Consider the following 13,147-nt stretch of genomic DNA (forward strand, 5'->3'; position numbering starts at 1 on the left):
AACAGATGGAAATTTGTACAGTATGTTTGCACATATTTGAGATATTACAGTTGAAAATGTGAAAAAAATGACAATTTTCTCAAAATTTGCCCAATATTGGCACTTTTAATAAATATACACTAATTCTATGGGTCTATTTTTACCCCCTAAATGAAGTACAACATGTGGTGAAAAAACAATGTCAGAATCACTTGGATATGCAAAACCTTTAAGGAGTTATGCTATGTTAAGTGACACATGTCAGATTTCCAAAATTTGATAGGAAACCAACAGCACTCACCACCACCAATCTAGGGGTGGGGGGGGGGGGGTCTTCTTGTAAATGTATTCTGCACGCCCGGACCGGGATTGGATCCAAATCCCAGAAGAATGCAATCAATAAATCAAGAACATCAGGCAGCACGTTTCAAGTGCAAATGACTTTATGCATCCATAGGAGTCCCAAATAAGTGCCTCAACATCACAAAGAGTAGCGACGTTTCGACCCTGTGTAGATTTCCAAAATTTGGCTCCGTCCCTAAGGCACAAACAGGCTTCGTCACTAAGGGGTTAATCATACTTTTTTTCCCCCTAAAAAGCTCGCCATCCGACTACCACCTATCAGATGACATTTTATGATAACACAGTATGATAGGCTGCAAAAATGACCATCCAGTAGGGTGGTCCCCCTTTAAAGTACTGCCAATGTATTTTACTAATGAAAACCAGATAGAAAAACATTTTAATTTTTCTAAGTTGTTTTTATTTTCTGATTGTAGATTTTTTTATTCCATTGTCTAGACAGGGCTATGGGGCTGCCATCTTGCAATATGATCCAGTTAACATAATTTACAGATATGCTTCACAGCAGCCTCATGAGCCATTCACACAATGGACAGGAGGGAACCCATTGACTTCTCTGAGAGAGTGTTGTGGGCATGCTCTGTGACCTGTGCAGGGAAAGGGAGCTGTGACCATAACCTATTGTGAATGGCGGATCACATATAGGTCATTTTCTGATGAGACATTCTCTTTAATAGCCTACTCCCCTTAGTGAGTGACCTAGCCACATCTTTCCACACTTCTCTGGGAGAGTGTTGTAGACATGCTCTGTGACCTGTGCACAGAGAAGGAGCTGTGACCATCACCTATTGTGAATGGCGGATCACATATGGGTCATTTTCTAATGCTGCATTCTCTTTAAGAGCCTACTCTGGATACATTAAATAGCGAGTGACCTAGCCACATCTTCCCATATTTCTCTGGGAGAGTGTTGTAGACATGCTCTGTGACCTGTGCAGAGAGAAGGAGCTGTGACCATCACCTATTGTGAATGGCAGATCACATATAGGTCATTTTCTAATGCTGCATTCTCTTTAATAGCCTACTCCCCTTAGTGAGTGACCTAGCCACATCTCCCCACACTTCTCTGGGAGAGTTTTGTAGACATGCTCTGTGACCTGTGAGAGAAGGAGCTGTGACCATCACCTATTGTGAATGGCAGACCGTGTGTTATCTATACACAAAGGTCATCTTCTGATGCCGCATTCTCTTTAAGAGCCTACTCCGGTTACATTACATGGCGAGTGACCTAGCCACGTCTTCCCATATGCTCGTGTGCACAGGGACAAGAAGCAGCGAGATTACATTTGCTTTGTGGCGTTAGAGAGGACATAAGATATTTGTAGCTTGAGGACATGATTAGTCAGGATCCCTAAACAAGACTTAATCAAAGTCATAAATTCCAAGAGAAGGCTTACAGCACACAAGTATATATTACGTGCTCCGTCCCATCCCACAGCGCTCAGATTAATAACGAGAAACGTGTTTGTGCCAGTCGGCCTGGAAATAGAGGCGGAAAACTAATGTCTTGGGAATAGACAAGTCCAGACGACTGAAGCAAAGAAAAGTGATTGAAAGCAAAATTTAAGCACGATGCAAAAACCCCTGCGATGTAAACGCCCCGTCTGCACGATACGTTTTTACTTCCACCACAAATCTGAAACGTTTTATAGCACAGTACAAGTTGATGTTTCCAAAGCCCCATCCACATATAGTAGAAAATTTGCGCACAGAAATCAGAGCAGATTTTTTAATTTTAGTGTTTCTTCAACTCCCGAATTACATAACCAGGGGGGCTCGTTGTGCTGGGCCGTTGGCTTGACGCCTATGGAAGCTATGGAAACAAGAGTAACGCAGCCGGCTGTTTCTGTAATCCCGGCCACGTCGTACAAGCGGTGTTCCCACGTGATGTTGGCCATGTTTTGCCAAGATGAGAACTCCCCTTTAGCCCCGTAACCCTATAGAGTGTACATGTAAGCTCTCTTGGTGCACGGTTTGCATGGAGCAGGATCTAAAGTGCCTTTTACATGGGCTGATGATCACCTAAACGATTATTCCCCTGCAGTGACAACAGTCACCGCCAGAGCTGATCTGGATCCCTCAAGACCCAACAGCTTTGCCTTGTCAGGGAGCACCCGGCAATCACATGATCACCAGGACCATACAGTAATCAGCACTGCTGCCACTTCAGTTATTCTCTTTTTAGGCTGGGTTCACACGGGGTGGATTTGCCGCGGAAATTCCGTGCAGAATTTCGCCGCGGCAAATCCGCATGCGGCCGCTAATCCCAGAATTAGCCAGCCATGTGGACGAGATTTACACGGGACGGCAAATTCGCTGCGGCTAAGCCGGCAGAAGCCACAGCTGCGGCGCGGATTTGCCGACCGCAGCATGTTAATTTTTTTTTCCCCCGCTGCGGCCGCGCTATCCTCTATGGGAGCGCCGGCCGCAGCGGAAGAGCGAGCGGCCGGGCCGCTTCAAAACCGCCGCGGGTTTTGAAGCAGCGGTTCTCCCGGCGGAAATCTCGCGTTTTTTTGCTGCGGTCAAACCACGGGATTTCAGTACGGAATCAACCCCGTGTGAACCCAGCCTTAGTGTAACCTGCAAAAGAGAAGGCAGAAGTGTTTTTTCAGGTCCTCTGCTAGTTTGCAGGAGCTTTAATCCCACTCCATATTTTTTACTATTGGCCAGGATTAAAGCCCAGGATCAATCGTATAATTATGGCGCTTGGTCCTAAATGGGTCAAGGATGTACCGATAAACTTGCTATATCGTCAATAGTTACTTGTTATGAGCAATTTATCTATCAGTGTAAAAAGACCTTTAACGTGTACATGTAACTGCAAGCTGACCACTAACATGTGAACAATCCTTTGTGACCTTTAACCCCCCTTAACGACTTATGACAGATATATCCATCATGTGTTACAAGGGGTTCTTTAAAGTGGGCTCAGAAGCTGAGCTTACCTCATACACAGTGGCTATCAGCTGTTTCTGATAGCCACCGGCAACAGTTTAAGCTAGCTGCAATTGTGGTTGTTTAACTGCTGTGGTAAACACCAATAGCGGCATCTAAGCAGCTGACCAGGGGATGGGTCTCTTCAGCGTTCCATTGGTACCCCTGTGAAACAATCAGGGGGTACCAATTGACTGCCAAGGCAGGCTGGGGCTTTGTGAAGGCCCCCAGGGCTGCCATTTATTTCAACCTATTAAGCCCTACCTGTAGGAGGTCTTAATAGGCTGCCAATAGAAATACAATATACCGCAATCCAGAAGTATTGCAGTATATTGTACAAGCAGTCAGGAGGTTACCACTTCAAGAACCCTATGGAGAGTAAAAAATAAAAAATAAGTTTAAGAAGAAAGTTTTAAATGTTAGGGAAAAAAAGCCTTTTTAACTAGGTTCTATGTAAAAAATTCAAAACAATAGAGAAGTTAACATAATTGGTATTACCACATTGGTAAGGGTCTGAAATATTGAAATACCACATTATTTATCACACATGCTAAATGCCAAAAGAGACAAAATACACAATAGCAGAAATGTGGAGGGGGAAAGGGGGGGGGGGCGATAGGTTATCCCCCTGAAACTCATAAAAAAATTGAATAAAAGTCATATGTACCCCATATTGGTACCAATAAAAACTACAGCTTGCCCACAAAAAACAAGCCTTGATGACAAAAGTATATTTTTTTAAGTTTTATATTTAAAAAAAAATATTAAAACATAATAAAAAGTATATAAATTTGGCATCAACATAATCATACTGACCCACAGAATACAGTTAACGTGTCATTTGTACTGCATTATGCGTACTTTAAAAGCAAGACACCCCCCCCCCCCGGAAAAAAAAAGAAGGAAAAAAGGTGTAAAAGACTTTTTTCCATCTCATTCAACTTAGAAATGTTTACAACCTTTTTCATATATTATATAATGCATTAAATAATGCCTTTAAAAAATGCAACTTGTTCTGCAAATAACAAGCCCTCACATGTCTCTCAAAAATAAAAGATAGATGTTTTGATTTTTTTGGAAAGTGGGGATGAAAAATTAGACAAAAAAAAGAAAAAAACGAAAAGTGGCTGGTCCTTAAGGGGTTAAAATACTGCACTTTGCAATTCTCATAGATTCTATAAATCCAGATCGCACTGCTTCTACAGGATTAAAAGGACATTTTTACTGAATTACTGGGTCATGAGTAAATGAAGCATTAAAGGAAAATGGAATTAAAAAAGCTATAGACCCGTAATCCATAAGCAACTGCTGACTACAAAAGCTGTACTTGTTTGGGAAGATAACACAGCGCCCTCTGCTGGAATCCATAGATATGACAAGTATAGAAAAACCTGGAAACTTGTATCTATATGTAACTACTTCGCAATTATAGTAGTCTACTGTATTAACTTATTTACTTCCTTTACTAATGATGTTAAAAGGTCAAAGTGGCGTACCATGTATACCGCATATCCGCAGCAGAATATCTCTCACAGACATGGACAATGGAGCCTGACAAAATCTAGACAGAGACAACTGAAATCAATGGCAGGATGACACGGAGTCCCTGATACAATCATCCGTCTCATAATTGTCAGCTGTAAAAGGCCAGGGCTCGCTGTGGCGGTAATGTGATTAGTATGGATGAGTGTCAGAGACATTAAAGAAGCGCGGCTATGAATATTGAAAACCTATCAATTTACTGAGGTCAATAGAACATAAATGGTGGCGCATTGCTCATATGCTCAGAGATTTCCTGCAATTAACAGCCTGGAAGGTACACAGAGCCTCTGGGAATTTTCGATGCGAAAAGCATATGTTAATGATTATTAATTAAGAAAGTAATAACTAGGAAAAAAATAAACAAGTCCGACGGGATTTCACTGCCAGGAGGCAACGATTTACTAAACTCATTAGTGCAGATTAAAGGGGGTGTACCACTATAGACTTGTATCACCTGTCCATAGTATAGGTGAAAAAATCTAACCACTGTGGGGTCTCATCGCTGGAACCCCACCAATCCCAAGAACAGGGGTTCCAATGTCGCCCTCACTGTGGCGCCACTCCATACGTTTCCAATTGGACTATCAGAGATAGCCGTGCGCTTATGCTCGCCTATTTCTGTCAGCCCCATTGATGAAGAATGTCGGCCCCATTGATAAGTGGCGCCACCGCATGGGCAACCGCTGCCCCACTCAATCTGCTGTCACTGTCGGTTGGTGCAGCAAGCCCACAGTGACGAGAAGACGGGGGACACATGACTTCCGTTCTTGGGATTGGTGGGAATCTCAGCGGTAAGACCTCCACCAATCAGAATTAACAGGTGATAAAAGTCTATGGTGGTACAACCTGTAAATGGATTTTTCCCACTATAGACAGTTATGCCCTATCCACTGGAAAGGGGATAAATGTCTGATCGCTGGGGTCCAACCATTGGGACTTCTAGGGATTCTGAGAGCAGTGCATTTGCCCAAGTGCTACCACTGTAGTCATTTCTGTGGGATGAAGGGAACTGGTTGTGCTCAGTTATCCCCCTCCGTCCCATAGAAGTGAAGAGAGCCGTAGTCATGCATGTGTACTGTTGTGCCATTTGTGTGGGGCATTCGGGGTGTTGCTCCCAGGATTGCTGGGGGTCCCAATGGTCAGACCTCCAGTGATCAGACATGTATCCCCTATCCTGTGGAACATAGATAAATGGGTTTAGTAGGAAAATCCCTTTAATATGCTTTACAGTCAAAATGACAGACAATTTTCCAGTTTGTGTAATGGCAGGCCAAGCTGTAAATCTTGAGCCAGCAGCGCATTTTGGCAGCATTTCTGCATCCGTAGTATGGCCGTGTGCCCCAGCCTGACCATGCGCCTCCTGACCCGAGCTGCAAGCCGTATAAGTTCCTATGTTGCTAGGAGTTTGGGTTAAGAGACCAGCAGCCAGGCCAGAACACACAGCCGCATTACAGACACAAAAACGTGGCTGAATTACACTGATGCGTCACCTGCCTTAAAGGGGTCCTCCAGGAATACAACATGGTTTCCCACTAAAGAAATTTATGAATGACTATCTGAATGCTGGGGATTTAAACGCCCAAACCCCCAGCAATCCTGCGGACAGCAAACCCTGCTCCGTGCACCACTGCTCTATTCACTTCTATTTCTATGGGACAGAGGGAAATGGATGCTCTCGGCTATCTCCCTCGCTCCTACAGAAGTCAACAGAGTGGTGGTGACATATGGCCTGATTGCCTGGACCACTGTCAGTGCAGCGGACCAGATGTGCGTCATAGAGGACAGGAGCGGATGTTCCCTAGCTGACCTCACTCCCATTTACATCAATGGGCGCTGAAGTGGCTATTACACTCCAATCACTTACACCTCGAACATCAGTATATAAGATATAAGACTGCCGGGAGCATAACGGATTGTGAGTACAGGGGACCCAACAACCTTGTGCGAATGTACCATTATTCACGCATACGCACTACTGCTCCAGTCACTGTCCATGGGGCCAACAGAGATAGTAGGTTACATGTAGTATATTTTACAACTTCTCAGACGTTATTCGAGTCACTTCAATACTCAAGACAGGGTCTAGAACAGACGACCGCTGCACTCTTGGCGCATGATTCTTAGTAAATCTCCTCCGATGAGTTCATCCTTACCATATGGGGCATTCCAGATTCTTCTGCATAACAGACAGCACGCTGTGAACATCTTCAACGTCCATGGTGGCGCACGTCATCCGCTATTCTCACCTGGAATAAAAGACCATTAAGAAGTCAGAAGACATATACAGAAGGAAATTCTAAGTTGTCCAGTAGAAAGAAGAGAAGAAAACATAAGGTGTCATTTATAAAAGGGTCACCGCAAACTGCTGGAAAGCTCACCAAGAAAATAGGACCACCATCAGGAGTGCGCCGTGGCCCTGCTCAAGGGCATATGGCTTTTTGAAGTCCCTGCATCATGGGTGGCTGGGCTCACACGAGCGTATTTGGCAGCGTGCGAGATGTGCAAGCATGGCACGCAGCCAGTACATTGCGTACTGCGACGTGCCGCCCATAGCCATGTACTATCTTGGCATATACGTAAGTGCAACATGCGCTGAGATACAACACGCTGCGAGTTTTCTTGCGTGCGGATTTCGTGTACGTCATGTGAGCAGCAACATGGCTGCATATGGCATATAGGTAAAGCTGTTTACATGCACAAGACCCACACGCAGAATATGCTGTACCGCCACGCTTGTATCAGCCCGGCCTAATGAGTCACAGTGCTTTCACACAGGATCCATGGCCTATCCGCGGTGTCCATTTTGCTGCGGTTCCCACACAGACGGGAACCGCAGCAAAATGGAGCATGCTGCAGTTTGTTTTCCGGACCAAACGGTCCACAAAACAAATCCCCATGTTTAAATTCATCTGCGGACGCCCATGTTTGTCTATGGGCAGCTCGAACTGCGGATCATCTGCGCAGGTGCCCTGCGTGGATTCCACAATTCAACTCCGCCCGTGGACACTGGGCCTATCAAGGTTGTCCAGGTAGGAAGAACCCCATTAACCAATAAGTGATAGGGTATCACAGAGATAACTTTACTGCAGCATTTAAGAAGGTGCCATACGACACCACATGGCACCTCTACAAGTCCGAATTACAGGAAGCTGTAGGGATCCCGTGTGCCGCCATACAGGTTTAATGTCATGTGAATAAGCCCTATGTGGCAGAGAAATACCAGCGTGTAAAGCTAGGTGCGCACTAGCCATAAGGCGAGTTACAGGACGCGGCCGAGTGATGTGGAATTATTTCACTGTTAGGGCGCCCACCCACTGGCGATTTTTTTCCCTGCGAAATTCGCAGCATTTTTTTCTCTGCAGGGGTCTATGGGACTTGTAATGTTAAAATCGCGATCGCGCAAAATCGCAATTTCGTGGTAAATTGCGATTTTGCGCGATCGCGATTTTAACATTACAAGTCCCATAGACCCCTGCAGAGAAAAAAATGCTGCGAATTTCGCAGGGAAAAAAAATCGCCAGTGGGTGGGCGCCCTTAGGCTAGATTCGCATGGACATATTTATGCACGCAAAATTCGTGTGCGCAATACCCAGGAACCGCTCATTTCGGTCAGAGAAAAAAAAACAAAACACCACAATCTCTACTTTTCTGTGCATTTCTGCATCTAAGGTCCCCAATGGAGTCAATAGGGGGGAGTGAGCAAGAGAACGCGCAGTGAGCAAGCAGATGCGTGAAACGTTGCGTAATTCTGCTGGGAAAAGAACACATCTGGAACTCAGAGTAAAAAGCCATTTCAATCTTTGTTTGCAGAGCGCAAATGAATGTGCCTTGCGGGCGCAACAGGTACAGTAAAATAAATGGATGAGCGCGCAAAAAAAAACACTGTTCATTCGCCAAAAACGTTATGCTCGTACGCCCCCAAATACGCATACGCTGGCCTTGAGGTACGTTCACACACGGCCAGTTTGTTGTTGATTTTCACCAGCAAATCCGCACCATTTGGTATAAATTTTGACACTTATTCACATTCGCACCTTCAATCACCAGGGTGGCATCTGCCGCAGATACACACCAAAACGTGCATCAAAATCTGCACTGAAGGGTTTTGGGTGCGGATTTGTTGCCGATTTTTCTCATGTGTGAACACTCTGAGGACACTTCCACGCGGCTGAGTAAATTGCGCAGGATTTGTGTGATGCGAAATGTACAAATCTCACACAAATATGAACCCCATTCTTTTGAGTAGAGTCATATACATGAGCAATTTTTTTCCGCATTGTATCGCGTTGCCGGAAAAAAAAAAAAACCCGCGGCATCTCCTATCTGTGGGCTTTCCCATTGAACGCATCATCCACTGTTTTCAATGGGGCCAGCTAAAGCATTGCATGGCGTCCGAGGTGTATGCGAGTGCGATATCAAGTTTCCCATTGAAAACAATCGGAAATACCTCCGGCGCAGCTGATCGCTACTTTCCTGACGTAATGCGGAGAAAGTGAAAATCGCATGTTCCAGAGCGCAATATCGGGCTGAGCTTCACAACTTCAACAAGGGTGACCATGGTTAACCCTTTCCAATCCACTGTCTGACGTCTGAAGACATTATGATTTAAGGCTGTACAGCTCCGATGTTGGAAGACGTCCGTCGGGGTTCTCTTACTGTATATTGCCAGCCTCTCTGCTGTTGGAGCCTCTCCAACATGTCACCTCATGCAGTACTGGCTTTAGCCAGCAGATAGTGCTGTTGTATAATGGTAAAAAAAGAGTAAGCCCCCTAGGAAAACCAAGCTACAAATTGGATTGGAAAGGGTTAAGGAAGCAACACAGCTGTGATGGTTGACCTGCTATTATGCATTGATTTTAGAAGGTACAACCTGGGCGTGCGTGTGTATACGCTCGCTATACATATACGATTAAGGCCTAATGCACACAAATACATCTGTGCTGCGTATTACGCATACAAAATTTGCATACGCCATATGGAGTGACTAGAACTCATTGATTTTAATCGGTTTGGTCACGTGCGTATTTTGCGGACACATTTCAGTCACGTGTGGAAAAAAAACGCAGCATTTTCTATTTTCATGCAAGTCATGCACAAAAATAGCACATGAAACGGGCTAAACTTAATTGCCCATCAAAAATCAACAGGAGCGCGCTTACATGTTTTTTTGAGCATGCAAATACGCAGGTCACGCAAAAAATACAGTAAAATACGCACACATGCAAAAACGCAATGCCCATCACACAAATACGTGTGTTAATACGCCGACGCCCGTGTAATGCCAGCTTTACACGGAGGTCTATGTAGGCAAAGTCACTGCGGTGTTTCTCGGCACAGTGAATAATATGGGGCCGTGTACGTTTTTTTTATTTACTCCGTGTGGCGTCTGATTTAAAAAAAAAAAAAATTTGTCACAAAAATAAGGGAAAAAAAATATCACAAAATAATAAAAGACCCACCAGCAACACTAACCTAAACCGTCGCCACACGCACCCTATAATCCGATACTATACAAATTATGTAGCAAAACGTCCAAAACAAAATGCGGGACCCGTTCCTGTACTTTATTATAAAAATAAATTATAAAGTAAAAAAAAAATAAGGAGAAATAAAAAAATAAAAAAAAAGACAAAAAAATGGTTATATATTTAGCTTTACAACCCTAAAAAAAACTGAAAAAAAAAATCTGAAAAAAATGTATTGAAAAAAAAAATGCTACAAAAACAATTTTAACAGCTGGAGAAAAAAAAAGGCAGTAAAAGAATCGCATGGTTAGAACCATAAAAAATATAAGGTCCTTTTGGTCCAAAACACCCTGGTCCTTTAGGGGTTAAAGGACATTTCACACTGGGTGGAATTAGTCGGCAGGACGGAGCAAATGTGCACAATTTAGTGCAGATTTTGTTGCGTTTTTTTTTTTTTACTGTGGAATACATTCTGCGGAACATTTTGCAAAATTTTGTATATTTTTTCCCAAGAGATTTTAGTTGCGTTATTACATCTCCTGCGTGTCCGAAATCCACAACAACGTCGCTGGACGGCCTGAATTCTGCAGCAGAAATCTTGCAGTTTTGAAGTGAAGGTGCGCAAATTTTAGCAGCTACGGAATTCAAGCCCCAAGAGGGATAACATTGTGATGCCGAAACGTCCGTGCGGACTAATGGCGTTCTGTGTGAAAGGTCCCTACGGCGGCGTTCACATCCACAGTCGGGCCTCTGTTCAAAACCTCCGTCAATGCGATGCATTACAATGCCGGACAAAAACCGCACAGAACCCGTTCTAGTCAATGGCGTCCGCTCAGCCGGCTCCCAGGAAGCAGTAGGAAAACGAAAAGCTAAATTTGAGAAAACCCCCAAAGCCCCAAATCCTATTCAATGTTTTGATTCCTGACTGGAAAGTTTGTCTAATTCGTATATTTATATTAAAAAAACCCTTTACGCTGTAAAGATACAGTACGGCGGGTACCTTATGCCACCTCCTCGCCGCGGGCAGCGGTCTGCTACTTATAGGGTAACGGTTAGTAGGGTCCGTGTACTCATATGCAGACGCTGCTGCGCCAGTGACATATATGAGGCAGTGCCAACCGCACTGCCATTGGTGCTTTCCAAGCTATTACCCTGCATACTGGGAAGCATCCCTCGCAGCAAGTGGGCGGGGTTATTAGCGCCTCACAGATTTCTCTGAACTGCGCCACTATGTCGAGCGGCCATACTAGTCCGACAGAAGCACTGAACAATTGTTGAACTGCCATTTCACAGACACCACCATACACATTTTAGTCCATATTCACAGTCACCGTTGTCCCGACTGGTCATACGTGTTCAATGCCAGCTTCAAAAAAAAATTCCTTCTGTGAATGTTCTTTCTTTTAGGATATGTTCGCATGCAGCGGAAATGGCGCAGGTTTTCTGTAGCAGAAAATCCACATCAAAACTCGCACCCCTGTTGTAGATTTCGATGCGGTTTTTGTTGCGGGTCGGCAGCAGATTTCATTCTTTCAGTTAGAGGGGTGAAATCTGTGTCTAAATGGCGCGGGGTTTAACCCTTTGCAATCCAATTTTGGATTCAGGGTTTCCTAGGGGGCTCTCTCTTTCTGCCATTATACAATAGTGCCATCTGCTGGCTAGAGCCAGTAATACGGTATGGGACATGGACATGCCAGAGAGGCCCTGACAACAGAGCGGCCAGTAATATACAGTAAGAATACCCTGTCGAACGTCTTCTGACATCGGAGCTGTACAGGCTTCAATCAGAATGTAGGAAGACATCAGACAGTGGATTGGAAAGGGTTAATGCAGTTCTGATGTGGATTTTCTGTGGCAGAAAAGCCGTACTATTTCCAATATGTGTGAACGGACCCTGAAAAAACTTTTGTCCAACATCCAGACGGAAAATGTCACTTTTAACATGGCAGATGATGTCAGCCCGTCAGTGGTCAACGTAAACAATTCTCCATTGTTAAATCCCACCCGATGGATAATCATTTCCGTTGAAATCCTCCATTTTCATCACCTTTAGTGTAATTGTTTGGGAACCTTAAAGGGGTATTTCGCTTGTGAAGTGAAAATTCCAGATATGAAGGCGTTTGCGCCATAGTTACGCATAGCTGATTATAGATACAAGTCGCTCAGCCATTACCTCCCTATCCGGCTCTCCGTTTTTCTTATGTTTACCTGTGGAACTATTTTCCAAGATGGCCGCTGCATCCACTCCGATATGCAGCTTGAAGCCACATCTATCATAATTCCCTGCTGTGTACGTCCTTCCAGCACATGTCCCCGCTACGCGCTGCCCTGCTATTGGTCAGCAGTCCAGTCCCGAGAGTTGAACACAAAAAAAGCCGTCCCTGATCGATCTTGGTCAGCAAGCCCGACCGGGAGCGCTGGAATGTCTACGGGTCGTATCCACGGCAACCTGGGAATAAACACTTCCGAAGGGCCACTAATTGCGGTTTCGGCGAGCAGAGGAAAAATCTCAGCATGCTCTGTTTTTGTGTGGTGTCCGCACGGATGGCTTTCATTGAAGTCATCCAACCGGCGTCCCATCTGCAATGGACATCGCGGACAGGTCGCCGATTCCGCATCATCGCCTAGCAACTGTGCGGAAAAGATAAACATATCAAAAAAAAAATTTGTACTGCGCACGCCTAACAGCGGCTCGCCACAGCCACCATCCGGAGTACAGATAAAGAGACCGGTACGCACGGATGCCAGTTGGACCGCTGCGGGCTCACGCATGCAGAATCCGTCCCGTTCGTGTGCAGGCGGCCTTATGGAGCTGCAGACACAAAATCCAAAACAGAGCCATATTGCAAACTTTAAGGCCGGGC

The 13,147-nt window shown here is 44.8% G+C and overlaps 1 protein-coding gene across 4 annotated transcripts in view; it reads right to left on the reverse strand.

The window, feature by feature from the left end:
- Nucleotides 1-13,147, reverse strand: part of BRCA1 (BRCA1 DNA repair associated) — a 155,888-nt gene that overhangs the window by 140,230 nt on the left and 2,511 nt on the right. For all 4 annotated transcript variants that reach the window (XM_066587729.1, XM_066587728.1, XM_066587726.1 and 1 more), the window contains exon 2: nucleotides 6,972-7,064. In XM_066587729.1, coding sequence (XP_066443826.1) covers nucleotides 6,972-7,051 — 80 coding nt within the window. In that variant the 5' untranslated portion in view covers nucleotides 7,052-7,064. The remainder of the gene's footprint in view (nucleotides 1-6,971; nucleotides 7,065-13,147) is intronic.

This window comes from Eleutherodactylus coqui, chromosome 13, assembly GCF_035609145.1.
Source record: "Eleutherodactylus coqui strain aEleCoq1 chromosome 13, aEleCoq1.hap1, whole genome shotgun sequence".
Lineage (NCBI taxonomy): Eukaryota > Metazoa > Chordata > Amphibia > Anura > Eleutherodactylidae > Eleutherodactylus > Eleutherodactylus coqui.